Raw genomic sequence first — 19,056 nt, 5'->3', positions numbered from 1 at the left:
CACTCAAAATCATTCAAGTATGAAGAGTGCACTTAACTCTCTTTGATGTGGGGTGCCCCCACGGTGGCCTGGTTCGCGATCGGGGCCCACCGATCCGCGGGCGGGCCTGTGCCGTGGGGGCACTCTTTCCCTTCCGCCTTCGCCACGGTCTCCACCATGGCGGAGGCGGAAGAGACTCCCTCCACTGCGCATGCATGGGAAACTGTCAGCGGCCGCTAACGCTCCCGCGCATGCGCCGCCCGGAGATGTCATTTCCGCGCCAGCTGGCGGGGCACCAAAGGCCTTTTCTGCCAGCTGGCGGTGCGGGCCTAGCCCCTTAAGGTTGGGGCTTGGCCCCCCAGATGCGGAGCATTCCGCACCTTTGGGGCAGCGCGATGCCTGACTGATTTGCACCGTTTTGGGCGCCAATCGGCGGACATTGCGCCGATACCGGAGAATTTCGCCCCGATTTGCCAACCGATCAGGATCCGCGTTGCTGGTGTGGGTGGAAACGGTGTGGAACTCACCCAAAAAGCTGGCGGTAACACCCCACCAAACCCCCCCAAAATGATACCTCAGAATAATTTGGTTAAATCGCGCCCGGGGATAGAGATAGAGAGAAAAACAGACAGAGAAATAGAGAAAGAAGGGTAAAAGAGAGACAAAGAGAAAGGTAGAGAGAGAGAGATAGATGGAGAGACCGAGAGAGGCACAGCGAAAGAGAGACAAACTCAGCGAGAGACATTTTTTCCACAATAGTTAAAGTCTGACTTCCAGGGCCGGAAGTAAAAGGGGAAGCCACAGTGAGCCCACTCTGAGGGTGGTCATTCCTACCCTGCTCCCCTCCATGGATCACAAAGTGTCCATAGAATTCCAACCAGTCAGAAACACGGCGGGATTCGCCCTACCCAGCGGGGGTCGGAGAATCTTGCCCGTTCACTAAGATAGTCTATCTGATATTTTTCAGAATTTAAGGATGCGAGAGGAAACATTGTCGTCAAATGTGATTCAGGCGCGATTATTGTCGTTGATGGCCATGAGACTGAATCACATACAGTGACTGACCCATTCTCAGGATTAATACAGTGTAAGGGAAAGGATGTGGAGACAGAAGAAATATTCCTGCATTTCAACTGTAAGTTTTCTTGCTCTTAAATTTATAGGCGGGTTCATTGAAGTTAATCACATTCCGTTCCCAGGACCTCCTGGAGGATTGCTCTTTGTCCCGGAGGCTCCCGCTTCACATCAGTCCCCATCATTCGGGATTGTTTGGTGGGGTCACCAGGGGAAGCGGCTCAGGGTAAGGGGCGAAATTCTCCGTAATTGGCGCGATGTCCGCCGACCGGCGCCAAAAACGGTGCAAATCAGTCCGGCATCGCGCCGCCCCAAAGGTGCGGAATCCTCCGCATCTTGAGCGTCCGAGCCCTAACCTTGAGGGGCTAGGCCGGCGCCGGACTGATTGCCGCCCTGCCAGCTGGCGCGGAAATGACATTGCCGGGCGGCGCATGCGCGGGAGCGTTAGCGGCTGCTCACGGCATGTGCAGTGGAGGGGGTCTCTTCCGCCTCCGCCATGGTGGAAACCATGGCGAAGGCGGAAGGAAAAGAGTTCCCCCACGGCACAGGCCCGCCCGCGGATCGGTGGGCCCCGATCGCGGGCCAGGCCACCATGGGGCACCCTCCCAGGACCCCGGAGCCCATCCGTGCCACCTTGTCCCGCCAGTAAGAGAGGTGGTTTAATCCACGCCGGCAGGACAGGCATTCTAGCAGCGGGACTTCGGCCCATCCAGGCCAGAGAATCGCGGGGGGTGGTCCGCCAACCGGCGTGGCGCGATTCCTGCCCCCGCCGAATATCCGGTGCCGGAGAATTCGGCAACCGCCGGGGGCGGGATTCACGCCAGCCCCCGGCGATTCTCCGACCCGGCGGGGGGTCGGGGAATCCTGCCTAAGATCTCCCTGGCTCTGGAAAGCTTCCTGATCCCACAAAACATCTGTCAGATTATCACAAGAAAGAACTTCCATTTCTGGAGCACCGTCACCATAGTAACAGCCCGTCTTTAGCACAGGAAAAAATCTTCAGCCAATCAGGACTGTGCTACCCTTGGTGAAATCTATCAAAGGGGTCCCACTCCACCCCACAGCCTCAAACACATTTAAACCCCAATAAACTGTGGTGTTGGGCGTTCTGACACACAGATGAGCCAACATAGTTGTATTTGGTACAACGCTGTTTTATTCAAACTTACTATCTACAGTTTTGTCTTGATACTCTGCACGTGGGGACTCCCTGTCTGTGATGTTAAAACAGGTCTTGTCGTTGTCCCCAGATCTACTGCCCACCAGGTGTCGTGTTTGTCCTTTTATACTGTCCCTGTCCTTGTCTGTGATTGGTTGTGGTGTTGTGTGCGCTGATTTGTCTGTTGGTGTGTCTATCATGATGTGTGTGTTTGAATATCATGACATCCCCCCTTTTTACAAAGATATGTGCCTACGTGGTTATAAATATAATCGTGTTGGGAGTGCATCTAAGAGTGTGTGTGTGTTGTGTACAGCATGTGCATATGACGTAACTATTTACATGGGGCGATGTCGGGTGCGTCGTGCTAACGAGGTTGTACCATAACAAAACATGAATGCGAAAAAAAACTTTGAATAGTGGTCCGGTCAAACGATATCTGGAACGATAAACAACAACAGGTTATAATACAGTAGTGTTTAACTTTTTAAACGTATGAACAGTGTTATAAGTCCAGTCTAATAGGTGTGCGACGAATTCGGGTTGACCGCCTCAAGGGTGGGTCAAGAACCACCGGCTGATGTGCAAGCGTGGCCATGGGTGGCGATGGCGAGGGCGTGATCTGCGGCAGCTCCACAAAGTCATCCTCGGAAGCCTGTTGAGGATCTGGCGTGTGTGTACAGTGTGGCTGCGAGCGTGGAAGTCGGTGAAGGGCGCGCCGATTGCGGCGACGCACTGAACCATCCGGCATGCGTATCAGGAACGAGCGGGGAGCCACACGTCGGAGAACTTCGGCCGGTGCTGACCAGCCACCATGCGGTAGATGGATGCGTACTTTGTCTCCGGAGGACAGGGGGGGGAAGGTCCGTCGCCCGTGTGTCTTCTGGCGATCACGCTGCATTTGCACCTTCCGAAGAACCGTATCATGGTCCGTTGTTGGTGCCAGGATGGATGGCACCGTCGTCCTGAGGGAGCAACCCATCAGGAGCTGCGCTGGCGAGAGACCCGTGGCTAGCGGGGCCGATCGATAGGCCAGCAAGGCGAGGTTAAAGTCCGATCCGGCAGCAGCCGCCTTGCAGAGGAGCCGCTTGGCAATGTGAACGCCCTTCTCTGCCTTCCCATTCGACTGTGGGTGTAGAGGGCTGGACGGCACACGAGTGAAACCATATGCTGCGGCAAAGGACGACCATTCACGGCTGGCGAAACAGGGTCCATTGTCCGACATGACAGTCCTTGGAATGCCATGGCGAGCAAATGTTTCCTTGCAGGCCCCAATGACTGCGAACGACGTCAGATCGTGTAGAGGTATGACTTCCGGGTAATTGGAAAAGTAATCTATAATAATGATGTAATCTCTGCCGAGCGCGTGAAATAGGTCAACACCCACCTTCGCCCAGGGGGACGTCACCATCTCGTGTGGTAGAAGCGTCTCCGGAGGTTGCGCCGGTTGGCAGGTTGTGCAATTGAGCACCATGTTGGCTATGTCTTCATTAATACCCGGCCAATATACCGCCTCTCGGGCCCTCCGTCTGCATTTCTCGACTCCCAAATGGCCTTCGTGCAGTTGATTAAGAATCATCTGGCGCATGCTGTGCGGAATGACAATCCTGTCTAACTTCATAAGGACCCCGTCAATGGTGGTAAGGTCATCTCGCACATTATAAAACTGGGGGCACTGCCCTTTGAGCCACCCTTCCGCCATGTGGCGCATCACTCGCTGTAGAAGAGGGTCAGTCGCTGTCTCTGCGCGTATGCGGGCCAGACTTGGGTCGTCAGCCGGCAGATTTGCTGCTGTCAGAGTAACGTGTGCCTCAATTTGACATACGAACCCCTCCGCATCTGGTGGTGTACTCACTGCTCGGGAGAGCGTGTCCGCCACGATGAGATCCTTCCCCGGAGTGTAGATCAGTTCAAAATCATACCTCCTGAGTTTAAGTAAGATGCGCTGGAGGCGAGGGGTCATGTCGTTCAGGTCTTTGTTAATGATGTTGACCAGGGGGCGGTGGTCAGTTTCGACCGTGAATCGTGGAAGACCATACACATAGTCGTGGAACTTGTCCAATCCAGTTAACAAGCCCAGGCATTCTTTTTCTATTTGCGCGTAGCGCTGTTCCGTAGGGGTCATGGCTCGTGAGGCATATGCAACCGGGGCCCATGACGACGTGTTATCTTTCTGCAGGAGTACCGCTCCAATACCAGATTGGTTGGCATCCGTTGAGATTTTTGTAGGGCGAGCCGTGTCGAAGAACGCCAACACTGGTGCCGTGACCAGTTTGTGCTTGAGCTCCTCCCATTCCAGCTGGTGCGATTGTTGCCATTGGAATTCTGTTGATTTCTTCACGAGATGGCGCAGAGCCGTTGTATGAGAAGCAAGGTTGGGAATGAACTTCCCAAGGAAGTTGACCATGCCCAGGAATCTTAGGACAGCCTTCTTGTCAGCCGGCCGTGGCATGACTGTAATGGCGCTAATTTTGTCTGCATCGGGACGGACCCCTGATCATGAGATGTGGTCCCCGAGGAACTTCAGCTCAGTCTGGCCAAAGGCACACTTGGCGTGGTTGAGGCGCAGGCCATTTTGGCGTATGCGGGCGAAGACGCGTCGTAGACGATGCATGTGCTCCTGCGGAGTGGTGGACCAAATGATGATATCGTCCACATATACACGTACCCCTTCGATGCCTTCCATCATCTGCTCCATGATTCGGTGGAAAACCTCAGATGCCGAGATGATGCCAAATGGCATCCGGTTGTAGCAGAATCTGCCGAAAGGGGTGTTAAACGTGCATAGCCTTCGGCTGGCCGGGTCCAATTGGATCTGCCAAAATCCTTTGGACGCATCCAGTTTGGTAAATATTTTGGCTTGGCCATCTCGCTGGTGATTTCCTCTTGTTTGGGGATGGGATAGTGTTCCCGCATAATGTTGTTATTTAGATCTTTAGGATCTATGCATATGCGGAGCTCGCCAGAGGGCTTTTTTACACAGACCATGGAGCTGACCCATGGCGTGGGCTCCGTGACCCTGGATAGGACCCCTTGGTCCTGAAGAGCCTGCAGCTGCAACTTGAGGTGGTCTTTGAGTGGCGCAGGAACCCTGCGAGGTGCGTGAACGACCGGGATGGCGTCCGGTTTGAGGCGAATCTTGTAAGTGTATGGCAATGTCCCCATGCCTTCTCATCTGGAGAGAGAGACATAATGCGCTGTACCAGGTGAAGGACCTTACACGCCTGTGCGCCCAGTAACAAATCTTTTGATGAGCCAACAACTTCGAAGGGGAGTGTGGCCGTGTGCGTTTTGTGAGTTACCTGTAGCTGGCAAGAACCCATGGACGGGATGACGTTCCCGTTATAATCAACCATCTTGAGCCGGGATGGCGTGATGGGTGGTTTGACCTTCATGGCCTGGAATTCAGAATATGCAATCAGGTTGGCGGATGCGCCGGTGTCCAGACGGAAGGTGACGTCACGGCGTTTGTTGCGCCACTGCGAATGCGCAGTGCGATCTTGCATTGGGCGCGCCTGTGCGGTGCGTCCCTCGATGTTGCCGTTGGTTTTGGCGCGCACAAGCGCGGGAGACCACGAAAAGCGCGGGAAGCGGCCGCTCTCGTCGGGACCGCGGGTCGGGAGATAATCGATGGCCTGGATGCGTTTGGCGTTGTGGGCGGCCTGGCTTGCCGATTTGACGGCTGGGGACCCCCTCCGTGCCAACTCGGACGCCTGAAATCGGGCAAAACGGCTGGTTGCATTCTCGTGGAGGATACAGGCTTCCACTGCAGACGCTAAGGTGAGGCTTTTGAATTTAAGAAGCTGCTGGCGTAGGCCACTGGAGGCAACGCCAAAAACAATCTGGTCCCTGATCATGGACTCTGAGGTGTTGCCGTAACCGCAGGACTGCGCTAGAATTCGGAGGTGCGTCAAAAAGGGTTGAAAAAGCTCCTCCTTACCTTGCAGGCGTTGCTGAAAGAGATATCTTTCAAAACTTTCATTCACTTCAACATTAAAGTGCTGGTCTAGCTTGAGGATGACTGTGTCATACTTGGATTGGTTTTCGCCTTCTTCGAACACCAGTGAGTTGAAGACATCGAGGGCGTGCTGACCTGCGTGTCATGATATTCAAACACACACATCATGATAGACACACCAACAGACAAATCAGAACACACAACACCACAACCAATGACAGAAAGATATAAAAGCACAGACACGACCCCTGGTGGTCAGTATTAGCTGCAGAGGAGAACCAGGACACTTCTATTGCCAAACACACTCAGGGAGACAGCACGTGCAGAGTATCCAGAACGAACTGTATTATAAGAGTTATAATAAAATAGAGTTGTACCACATACAACTGTGTTGGCTCATCTGTGCACCAGAGCACCCAACACCACATGGTACAGGAGTGGATCGATACCTGCCGGCATACCTCAGTGTACAGAGACAACCAGCAGTGCCCAGGCATGATGTACGAGCTCCCGGTTCCGCAGGCGCTCCAGTGCGACGGCGACCTCCACGAAAACTGGCGGCAATTCCGGCAAATGTTCGAGTTGTTCCTGGCGACAGCTGAACTCAAGGACCTGGATGATAAGGAAAAAATTGAATTTCTCCTCACCGTCGCCGGTGCAAGGGCAAGAGCAATGTTCAGAAGGTTCAGGTTCTTCAGGAGGCAGCAAAGGCACGATTACCAGGCAGTCCTGGGCAAATTCTCCAAGTACTGTGAAGAATACGCAATCCAATGGGGACTTAAAGGTAAGAAAAGCTGCAGTACTCACCTCGTGGCTGGGATCCCGGAGCCCGAAATCCCGGGCCTGAGAAAAGGCTGGGTCGAGGTCGGCGGCCATCTTGCTAAAGGTATCACGCTAGCACAGTTGCGCGAGAAGTGCGCAGAACCGGAAGTTTCGTTTGCGCATGCGCGAGATGCTGCGCATGCGCAGTCAAGAAAACGGCCATCGGTAAAGGAACAGCGATCTGAGCATGCGCAGTCGCTTCCTACGTGCTACATACCGAGCGTCAGGATGTCAGAGGCCCCAGACTGCACCAATTTAAAAGGGAAATGTCCCAAATCCAATTTAAAAGGGAAACGTCCCAAATCAAAAAAACAAAAATCTGTTAAAGCTGTAAAACAACCTTCCTTCACCTGGAATGACAGCACAGTGCCGCAAATTGACCCAGGAGATGAATTTAACCTCCGAAGAACCCTCCGACAAGCAGTTACCTACGCACAAGCCGATGATTCCGACCTTGAATACTTCGATGACGATTTTTACAGTGTTTCCGGACCTCGCGAGCCAAATGATAGCTCCGTGGTCCTATATGACTATGACTCGGACGAACCTTTCGTGTTGCACATTGGCGGCCCCCACATTGAATCCGACGCAGATGCGGATTCATTTTTCGGATTTGAGGATCTTCAATCCAGCAGATATGACGTTCCAACTTATCAGTACCGGATGATGCTGCAGCCTGACATTAACAGACAGGGAGCGGTGCAAGCACACGGAGAGTGCCCTGCTGCCACACAGAGCGTGGTCCACGTCCCGCTCAACGTTCCCGACTCTATGAAAGAAGACATGCAAGACTCCAGAGTGCAGTCCTCGCATGAACCAGAAGTGACTCCAGTGTCACAAGCCTCCACAGAGAGCTCGTGGACAGCCTCCACAATTGCAGAAATGCAAGACTCCAGAGCGCAGTCCTTGCACGAACAAGAAGTGACTCCAGTGTCACAAGCCTCCACAGAGAGCTCGTGGACAGCCTCCACGATAGAAGCAACGCAAGACTCCAGAGCGCAGTCCTTGCACGAACAAGAAGTGACTCCAGTGTCACAAGCCTCCACAGAGAGCTCGTGGACGGACTCCACGATGGAAGGAACGCAAGACTCCAGAGCGCAGTCCTTGCAGGAACAAGACCATGAGGGTCTAGCAACCTCTCCTGACCAACCAGCGGCAGACGATGCAAGTCTGCCATGCTCCCGTGAACAGCAAGAAGGCTATAACAGCCTACCATGCTCCACTACACAGCAGCATGACCATGACGGTCTCTCATGCTACAATAAAGGGCACAGCGCTGAAGACTGTTCAAGCCCAACTGAAGACAAGCCAAAGGAATCGCCTCGTCCAAGCCCGAAGAAAAAAGGTTTATGCGCTGACCTTCAGGATCATTGTAGCCGAACAGAGATTAATAATGCTGCACGGCCACAGAAGGATGCTGAGGACTTGCTAACGAAATTAATTGAATGTTTAACTTGCAAGGAGCAGACTGAGAATTGCCAGTGTTTTAGTACGGATCGAAAAAATGGACAAGACATTGATCCTCAGGTAATGGAAATAACACAACCTGAATCATATCTACAGCAGGGACAAATGTCTCCCTTCAACACAATGCCGCAAAATCCCAACTTCGGAGACCAGCAGTTAGTCAGTAATGACTCTTCAAACCTGGAGGGGAACATTAATTGCATTGAACCTATACATACTCCACTGATTATTGAGCAGAACATTGGAGCAAGAATCCTGAGGACACCGACATCGAGTAGCCAGATAACGAATTTAAAACCCACAGCAGTTTCAAGTGAACCAAGTGTGCTTTCCACTAATGGTGCAGATGCAGATAAGGTCGACCCGATTATCCATTGTACCACACTAACCCCAGTGATTAAGCAGTTATGTATGGGGAGTATAATGTGGGCAATTGAGAACAGTAAAAGAGAGACTGTGACCATGCCAGTCCCAGCAAAATCAGACCCAGAGACCATGAAGGCATGTACATTAAACAAAGTTACATATGAGGTACCTGAGAAGAAAAGTGAAGCGGAATGTTCTTTGGAAAATGGTACAATGTCGATAGAAACAGTGGATCCTATATTCGAGACCATACATATGGGAGAATTTGGGGGTAATAAACAAGGTTCTGCAATGTCTGGGGGAAGATTTAAAGTTCCAAAGAAGAAAAGCCCAAATGACGGACAATGGCAAGACAATGACAGTCCACCGACATGGTGTGCACCACCAGATGAAAACTCTGACAATTTACCCAACCCTAGTGAACAGCAAGCTGCTAATGACGATCTATCCACGGGATGTGAGACGAGTGACGACAGCATCCCACTTCCCATGCAAAAGGTGCAAGGTGACAGACCTCGCCTAGTGCGTACCGAGGCACTCAACGATCACGGTGGGACCACTGACGACTGCGGTGGCGGCGCACCGCTTCCACCCTCGATGGCTCGAGCCTCTCCACTGGTTGGTGCATTCCTGCATGTTCCGACTCCAGAAGTGCAGCTTCAGGGAATCTCGGCTGCCTCCAGTGAACCTGTTGGGACTCCGGACGGGGGGCATCGACGGAAGGCAGACCGGACTCCAGATGGGGAGCAGCCAAGCGCCGACTCTGATTTGCGCACGCCAGACCTTGCTCCGGACGGGCGGTGTCGCGGCCTCGGTGATGGCACGCTCAGGGTGACGGCAGATGCCACGGCGACAGGGAATGGATCGCGTGGCAGTCCCACTGGGTCGGCAGTGGCAACCAGCACCGGCGGTCCAAGATGGACACACCAACTCGCGCCATCGCCAGAAGTTGATGCGAGCAACAATTCTCTCTCCAAGGCGACATGCTTCGACGTTTCTCTGCGGAGTCGCCCTTCCGGCACAGCAGGTGGCCGGAACCAGCGTACACGGTCTTGGCCAACTTCCACATCTGGCACAGTCATCGCCTTGCATGATATTAGTGATGGTGCTACTTCGATGGCAACGACCCATCGGCTACAAGATGCCGTCCACCACAAACATAAAAAGAAAACAGACTCCACCTTGTTCCTGGCATGCAGGGCGGATGGATTGGTGCGTAGGCGAAATCTGCGGGCTTTGTGCCGCCTTCCACGCTCGCAACTGCACCGTACGCACACGCCGGATCCTCCACTGGTTCCCAAGGATGACTTCGTGGAGATGCCACGGATCATGCCCCTTCCATCGCCACCAGAACCAAACCACAGCCAGGGCACCACTAACAAAGATGTTGAATGTTATATTTGCACGAATGAAAAAACCAAGCACTGCACGAAGTACAACAAATGGTAAAGTAGAGACTTCGGCAACAGCATCACCTCCAACAGTCCAAGGTGAACCAGTGTGACCCCAAATCTCCACAGCTGAACCGGCTTGAGGACCAGCCCATTCTTGAGGCGGTCACCCATTAGACTGGACTTATAACGCTGTTAATACGTTCAAAAAGTCAAACACTTCTGTATTATAACCTGTTGTTGTTTATTGTTCCAGATATCGTCTGACCGGACCAATGTTCAAGTTTTTTTTTTTCTCTCGCATCCAAGTTTTGTTATGGTACAACCTTGTTAGTGTGACGCACCCGACATCGCCCCATGTAAATAGTTACGTCATAAACACACGCTGTACACAACACAAACGCACACTCTTAGATGCACTCACGACACAATTATATTTATAACCACGTAGGCACTTGTCTTTGTAAAAAGGGGGGATGTCATGATATTCAAACACACACATCATGATAGACACACCAACAGACAAATCAGAACACACAACACCACAACCAATGACAGAAAGATATAAAAGCACAGACACGACCCCTGGTGGTCAGTATTAGCTGCAGAGGAGAACCAGGACACTTCTATTGCCAAACACACTCAGGGAGACAGCACGTGCAGAGTATCCAGAACGAACTGTATTATAAGAGTTATAATAAAATAGAGTTGTACCACATACAACTGTGTTGGCTCATCTGTGCACCAGAGCACCCAACACCACACTGCGTAGGAGAGGAGCACTGCAATCTTTGTTTCGTCCGAGGCACTCTGTTTCTCGTTGGCTCGGATGTACAGGTCGAATCGCTGCTTGAAGAGCTTCCAATTGGTACCAAGGTTCCCCGCGACTTGCAACGGCTGCGGTTTATTGATGAGGTCCATGACCAGAATGGCAGGTTAGTCGGCAGGTATCGATCCACTCCTGTACCATGTGGTGTTGGGCGTTCTGACACACAGATGAGCCAACACAGTTGTATTTGGTACAACGCTGTTTGATTCAAACTTACTATCTACAGTTTTGTCTTGATACTCTGCACGTGGGGACTCCCTGTCTGTGATGTTAAAACAGGTCTTGTCGTTGTCCTTGTCCCCAGATCTACTGCCCACCAGGTGTCGTGTTTGTCCTTTTATACTGTCCCTGTCTTTGTCTGTGATTGGTTGTGGTGTTGTGTGTTCTGATTTGTCTGTTGGTGTGTCTATCATGATGTGCGTGTTTGAATATCATGACATAAACCACCTCACAACACTGCAGACATCACAAAGCATTTGACATCCCCTTCAATCCTCACTATCTGCAACCTCCTCCAGCCCCTACAACCCTCACTATCTGCAACCTCCTCCAGCCCCTACAACCCTCACTATCTGCAACCTCCTCCAGCCCCTACAACACTCACTATCTGCAACCTCCTCCAGCCCCTACAATCCTCACTATCTGCAGCCTCCTCCAGCCCCTACAACACTCACTATCTGCAACCTCCTCCATCCCATCCAATCCTCACTATCTGCAACCTCCTCCATCCCCTCCAACCCTCACTATCTAGACCCTCCTGCAGACCCTACAACCCTCACTATCTGAAACCTCCTCCAGCCCAGACAACCCTCACTATCTAGACCCTCCTCCAGCCCCTAAACCCTCACTATCTGCAACCTCCTCCAGCCCCTTCAACTCTCCCCTATCTCTGTAACCTCCTCAAACCCCTATAGCCCTCCCTATCTCTGTAACCTCTTCAAACCCCGACAACCGTCCCTATCTCTGTAATCTCCTCAAACAACTACAACCCTCCCTATCTCTATAACATCCTACAAGCCTCCCTATCTCTGTAACCTCCTCCAGCGCCTACAATCCTCTCTATCTCTGTAACCTTCTCAAACCCCTACAACCCTCCCTATCTCTGTAACCTCATCAAACCACTACAACCCTCCCTATCTCTGTAACCTCATCAAACCACTACAACCCTCCCTATCTCTGTAACCTCCGCGATCCAGTACAACACTCCCTATCTCTGTAACCTTCTCAAACCTCTACAACTCTCCCTACCTCTGTAACCTCCTCAAACCCCTACATCTCATCCTATCTCTGCAACTTCCTCAAACCCCCACAACCCACCCTATCTCTGTAATCTCCTAAAACTACTACAACCCTCCCTATCTCTGTAATGTCCGACAACCCTCCCTATCTCTGTAACCTCATCAAACCACTACAACCTTCCCTATCTCTGCAACCTCCTCAAACCCCTACAACCCATCCTATCTCTCTAACCTCGTCAAACACCTACAACCTTCCCTATCTCTAACCACCTTCAGCCCTACAACCCACCCTACCTCTGTAACCTACTCAAACCACTACACCCTTCATACCTCTGTAACGTCCGACAATCCTCCCTATCTCTCGAACCTCCTCAAACTCCTACAACCCTCCCTATTTCTGTAACCTCCTCAAATCCTACAACCTTTCCAATCTCTGTAACGACCGACAACCCTCCCTATCTCTCGAACCTACTCAAGCCCCTACAATTCTCCCTATCTCTGTAACCTCCTCAAACCCCTACAACCCTCCCTATCTCTGTACCTCAAACCCCTACAACTCTCCCTATCTCTGTAACCCCCTCAAATCCTACAACCCTCCCTATCTCTGTAATGTCCTACAACCCTCCAAATCGCTGTAATCTCCGCATCTCACTACAACCCTCCCTATCTCTGCAACCTCCTCAAACCCCTACAACTCTCCCTATCTCTGTAACCTCCTCAAACCCCTACAACCCTCCCTATCTCTGTACCTCAAACCCCTACAACCTTCCCTATCTCTGCAACCTCCTCAAACCCCTACAACCCACCCTCTCTCTGCAACCTCCATAAACCCCTATTACCCACCCTATCACTCTAACCACCTCAAACACCTACAACCTTCCCTTTCTCTGTAACCACCTTCAGCCCTACAACCCACCTACCTCTGAAAACCTACTCAAACCACTACAACCCTTCCTATCTCTGTAACGTCCGACAACCCTCCCTATCTCTCGAACCTCCTCAAACTCCTACAACCCTCCCTATCGCTGTAACCTCCTCAAACCCCTACAACTTTCCCTATCTCTGTAACCTCCCCAAACTCCTACAACTCTCCCTATCTCTGTAACCTCCTCAAAGCCCTACAACCTTCCCGATCTCTGCAACCTCCTCAAACCCCTACAACTCTCCCTATCTCTGTAACCTCCTCAATCCCCTACAACTCTCCCTATCTCTGTAACCTCCTCAAATCCTACAACCCTCCCTATCACTGTAACGTCCTACAAAGCTCCAAATCACTGTAATCTCCTCATCTCACTACAGCCCTCCTTTTCTCTGTAAACTCCTCAAACCCCTACATCCCTCCCTATCTCTGTTACCACCTCAAACCCCTACAACTCTCCCTATCTCTGTAACCTCCACAAACTACTACAACTCTCCCTATCTCTGCAACCTCCTCAAACCGCTACAACCCTCCCTATCTCTGTAACCACCTTCAGCCCTACAACTCACCCTACCTCTGTAACCTACTCAAACCACTACAACCCTTCCTATCTCTGTAATATCTGACAATCCTCCCTATCTCTCGAACCTCCTCAATCCCCTACAACTCTCCCTATCTCTGTAACCTCCTCAATCCCCTACAACTCTCCCTATCTCTGTAACCTCCTCAAATCCTACAACCCTCCCTATCTCTGTAATGTCCTACAAAGCTCCAAATCACTGTAATCTCCTCATCTCACTACAGCCCTCCCTATCTCTGTAAACTCCTCAAACCCCTACAACCCTCCCTATCTCTGCAACCGCCTCAAACCCCTACACCTCTCCCTATCTCTGTAACCTCCACAAACTACTACAACTCTCCCTATCTCTGCAACCGCCTCAAACCCCTACAACTCTCCCTATCTCTGTAACCTCCACAAACTACTACAACTCTCCCTATCTCTGCAACCTCCTCAAACCCCTACAACCCTCCCTATCTCTGTAACCACCTTCAGCCCTACAACCCACCCTACCTCTGTAACCTACTCAAACCACTACAACCCTTCCTATCACTGTAATATCCGACAATCCTCCCTATCTCTCGAACCTCCTCAATCCCGTACAACACTCCCTATCTCTGTAACCTCCTCAAACTCCTACAACCCTCCGTACCTCTGCAACCTTCTCAAAGCCCTACAACCCTCCCTATCTCTGTAACCTCCTCAAACCCCTACAACCTTCCCTATCTCTGTAATCTCCTCAAACTCCTACATCCCTCCCTATCTCTGTAACCTCCTCAAACCCCTACAACCTTCCCTATCTCTGTAACCTCCTCAAACCCTTCCAACCTTCCCTACCTCTGTAATCTCCTCAAACTCCTACAACCCTCCCTATCTTTCAGGCGGGAGGGATTCAGATTTCTGGATAACTGGGGCTCTTTCTGGGGAAGGTGGGACCTCTACAAACAGGATGGTCTACATCTGAACCTGCGGGGCACAAATATCCTGGGGGTGAGATTTGTTAGTGCTCTTTGGGGGGGTTTAAACTAATGCAGCAGGGGCATGGGAACCTGGATTGTAGTTTTAGGGTAAGGGAGAATGAGAGTATAGAGGTCAGGAGCTCAGATTTGACATCGCAGGAGGGGGCCAGTGTTCAGGTAGGTGGTTTGAAGTGTGTCTACTTCAATGCCAGGAGTATACGAAATAAGGTAGGGGAACTGGCAGCATGGGTTGGTACCTGGGACTTCGATGTTGTGGCCATTTCGGAGACATGGATAGAGCAGGGACAGGAATGGATGTTGCAGGTTCCGGGGTTTCGGTGTTTTAGTAAGCTCAGAGAAGAAGGCAAAAGAGGGGGAGGTGTGGCGCTGCTAGTCAAGAGCAGTATTACGGTGGCGGAGAGGATGCTAGATGGGGACTCATCTTCCGAGGTAGTATGGGCTGAGGTTAGAAACATGAAAGGAGAGGTCACACTGTTGGGAGTCTTCTATAGGCCTCCAAATAGCTCTAGGGATGTAGAGGAAAGGATGGCGAGGATGATCCTGGATAAGAACGAAAGTAACAGGGTAGTTATTATGGGAGACTTTAACTTTCCAAATATTGACTGGAAAAGATATAGTTCGAGTACAATAGATGGGTCGTTTTTTGTACAGTGTGTGCAGGAGGGTTTCCTGACACAGTTTGTTGACAGGCCAACAAGAGGCGAGGCCACATTGGATTTGGTTTTGGGTAATGAACCAGGCCAGGTGTTGGATTTGGAGGTAGGTGAGCACTTTGGGGACAGTGACCACAATTCGGTGACGTTTACGTTAAGGATGGAAAGGGATAAGTATACACCGCAGGGCAAGAGTTATAGCTGGGGGAAGGGAAATTATGATGCCATTAGACGTGACTTGGGGGGGATAAGGTGGAGAAGTAGGCTGCAAGTTTTGGACACACTGGATAAGTGGAGCTTGTTCAAGGATCAGCTACTGCGTGTTCTTGATAAGTATGTACCGGTCAGGTAGGGAGGAAGGTGCCGAGCGAGGGAACCGTGGTTTACCAAAGAAGTGGAATCTCTTGTTAAGAGGAAGAAGGAGGCCTATGTGAAGATGAGGTGTGAAGTTTCAGTTGGGGCGATGGATAGTTACAAGGTAGCGAGGAAGGATCTAAAGAGAGAGCTAAGACGAGCAAGGAGGGGACATGAGAAGTATTTGGCAGGAAGGATCAAGGAAAACCCAAAAGCTTTCTATAGGTATGTCAGAAATAAGCGAATTACTAGGGAAAGAGTAGGACCAGTCAAGGACAGGGATGGGAAGTTGTGTGTAGAGTCTGAAGAGATAGGCGAGATACTAAATAAATATTTTTCGTCAGTATTCACTCAGGAAAAAGATAATGTTGCGGAGGAGAATGCTGAGCTCCAGGTAAATAGATTAGATGGCATTGAGGTACGTAGGGAAGAGGTGTTGGCAATTCTGGACAGGCTGAAAATAGATAAGTCCCCGGGACCTGATGGGATTTATCCTAGGATTCTCTGGGAGGCCAGGGAAGAGATTGCTGGACCATTGGCTTTGATTTTTATGTCATCATTGGCTACAGGAATAGTGCCAGAGGACTGGAGGATAGCAAATGTGGTCCCTTTGTTCAAAAAGGGGAGCAGAGACAACCCCGGCAACTATAGACCGGTGAGCCTCACGTCTGTAGTGGGTAAAGTCTTGGAGGGGATTATAAGAGACAAGATTTATAATCATCTAGATAGGAATAATATGATCAGGGATAGTCAGCATGGCTTTGTGAAGGGTAGGTCATGCCTCACAAACCTTATCGAGTTCTTTGAGAAGGTGACTGAACAGGTAGACGAGGGTAGAGCAGTTGATGTGGTGTATATGGATTTCAGTAAAGTGTTTGATAAGGTTCCCCACGGTAGGCTATTGCAGAAAATACGGAGGCTGGGGATTGAGGGTGATTTAGAGATGTGGATCAGAAATTGGCTAGCTGAAAGAAGACAGAGGGTGGTGGTTGATGGGAAATGTTCAGAATGGAGTTCAGTCACAAGTGGAGTACCACAAGGATCTGTTCTGGGGCCGTTGCTGTTTGTCATTTTTATCAATGACCTAGAGGGAGGCGCAGAAGGGTGGGTGAGTAAATTTGCAGACGATACTAAAGTCGGTGGTGTTGTCGATAGTGTGGAAGGAAGTAGCAGGTTACAGAGGGATATAGATAAGCTGCAGTGCTGGGCTGAGAGGTGGCAAATGGAGTTTAATGTAGAGAAGTGTGAGGTGATTCACTTTGGAAGGAATAACAGGAATGTGGAATATTTGGCTAATGGAAAAGTTCTTGAAAGTGTGGATGAGCAGAGGGATCTAGGTGTCCATGTACATAGATCCCTGAAAGTTGCCACCCAGGTTGATAGGGTGGTGAAGAAGGCTTATGGAGTGTTGGCCTTTATTGGTAGAGGGATTGAGTTCCGGAGTCAGGAGGTCATGTTGCAGCTGTACAGAACTCTGGTACGGCCGCATTTGGAGTATTGCGTACAGTTCTGGTCACCGCATTATAGGAAGGACGTGGAGGCTTTGGAACGGGTGCAGAGGAGATTTACCAGGATGTTGCCTGGTATGGAGGGAAAATCTTATGAGGAAAGGCTGATGGACTTGAGGTTGTTTTCGTTAGAGAGAAGAAGGTTAAGAGGAGACTTAATAGAGGCATACAAAATGATCAGAGGGTTAGATAGGGTGGACAGTGAGAGCCTTCTCCCGCGGATGGAAATGGCTAGCACGAGGGGACATAGCCTTAAACTGAGGGGTAATAGATATAGGACAGAGGTCAGAGGTAGGTTCTTTACGCAAAGAGTAGTGAGGCCGTGGAATGCCCTACCTGCTACAGTAGTGAACTCGCCAACATTGAGGGCATTTAAAAGTTTATTGGATAAACATATGGATGATAATGGCATAGTGTAGGTTAGATGGCTTTTGTTTCGGTGCAACATCGTGGGCCGAAGGGCCTGTACTGCGCTGTATTGTTCTATGTTCTATGTTCTATGTTCTATCTCTGCAACCTCCTCAAACCCCTACAACCTTCCCTATCTCTGTAACCTCCTCAAAGCCCTACAACCTTCCCTATCTCTGTAACCTCCTCAAACCCCTACAACTCTCCCTGGTTCGGTTCTCCGTTACTGAGTCTAAGTGCTGACACCGGCTTGGGAACAGTGGCATTTTACCACAGAAAAAATGGTGCAAGTTGGCAGCACGGTGGTGCAGTGGTTAGCACTGCTGTCTCTCGACACGTGTGTGGCGACCCCACCCTCACCCCCACACCACCCTCACCCCCACACCACCCTCACCCCCACACCACCCTCACCCACACACCATCCCCACCCTGACACCACCTTCACCCTCACACCATCCCCACCCAGACACCACCCTCACCCTCCATCACTAAACCCCCCCACCGCTCCCACCCCGTCTGGCTGAATAACCATACATGTTGTCCTGTGCCTTACAGGACCTGCCTGAGATGGGGCCGTCAATCCAGTGCCCCCGCCCGCAGCCTGTGCCAGAGCCGGTGTCCCCAGAGCACAAACGGGGAGAACAACCTGAACATCAGCCTGAGGCCCGAGGCCCAGGACTCCCTGGAGTTCGGGTCAGAGGCGGACACTGACTTCTCCAACACCCTCCACCATCTCAGAGACTATCACCTCGGTTGGGCACATTAGTGAGGAGGCTCCTGGGACACCATCTGGTGTACACCACACAGCTGCTCCAGTACAGCAGGTGGAGGGTCGGAGGGCAGCCCGGCCCCAGGAACCAGCTGCCGCCCAGGCGGGTCCCGGGCTAATAGAACATAGAAAATACAGCACAGAACAGGCCCTTCGGCCCACGATGTTGTGCCGAACTTTTGTCCTAGATTAAGAACAAATTAATCTACACCCCATCATTCTACCGTAATCCATGTACCTATCCAATAGCCGCTTGAAGGTCCCTAATGTTTCCGACTCAACTACTTCCACAGGCAGTGCATTCCATGCCCCCGCTACTCTCTGTGTAAAGAACCTACCTCTGATATCCCTCCTATATCTTCCACCTTTCACCTTAAATTTATGTCCCCTTGTAATGGTTTGTTCCACCCGGGGAAGATGTCTCTGACTGTCTACTCTATCTATTCCCCTGATCATCTTATAAACCTATATCAAGTCGCCCCTCATCCTTCTCCCTTCCCCTACCAGCGTCCCTGAACAGGCGCCGGAATGTGGCGACTAGGGGCTTTTCACAGTAACTTAATTTGAAGCCTACTTGTGACAATAAGCGATTTTCATTTCATTTCATTTCTAATGAGAAAAGG

General features: G+C 51.1%; 1 protein-coding gene across 1 annotated transcript in view; it reads left to right on the top strand.

The window, feature by feature from the left end:
- Nucleotides 1-19,056, top strand: part of LOC140398089 (T-cell surface glycoprotein CD3 delta chain-like) — a 313,504-nt gene that overhangs the window by 278,118 nt on the left and 16,330 nt on the right. The window contains exon 4 of the mRNA XM_072486316.1: nt 947-1,114. Within this exon, the coding sequence (XP_072342417.1) occupies nt 947-1,114 (168 nt within the window). The remainder of the gene's footprint in view (nt 1-946; nt 1,115-19,056) is intronic.

Source organism: Scyliorhinus torazame, chromosome 21 (genome assembly GCF_047496885.1).
Source record: "Scyliorhinus torazame isolate Kashiwa2021f chromosome 21, sScyTor2.1, whole genome shotgun sequence".
Classification (NCBI taxonomy): Eukaryota; Metazoa; Chordata; class Chondrichthyes; order Carcharhiniformes; family Scyliorhinidae; genus Scyliorhinus; species Scyliorhinus torazame.
Note: the sequence above shows the minus strand (reverse complement) of the source record. Positions and strands in the feature narration are given on the sequence as shown.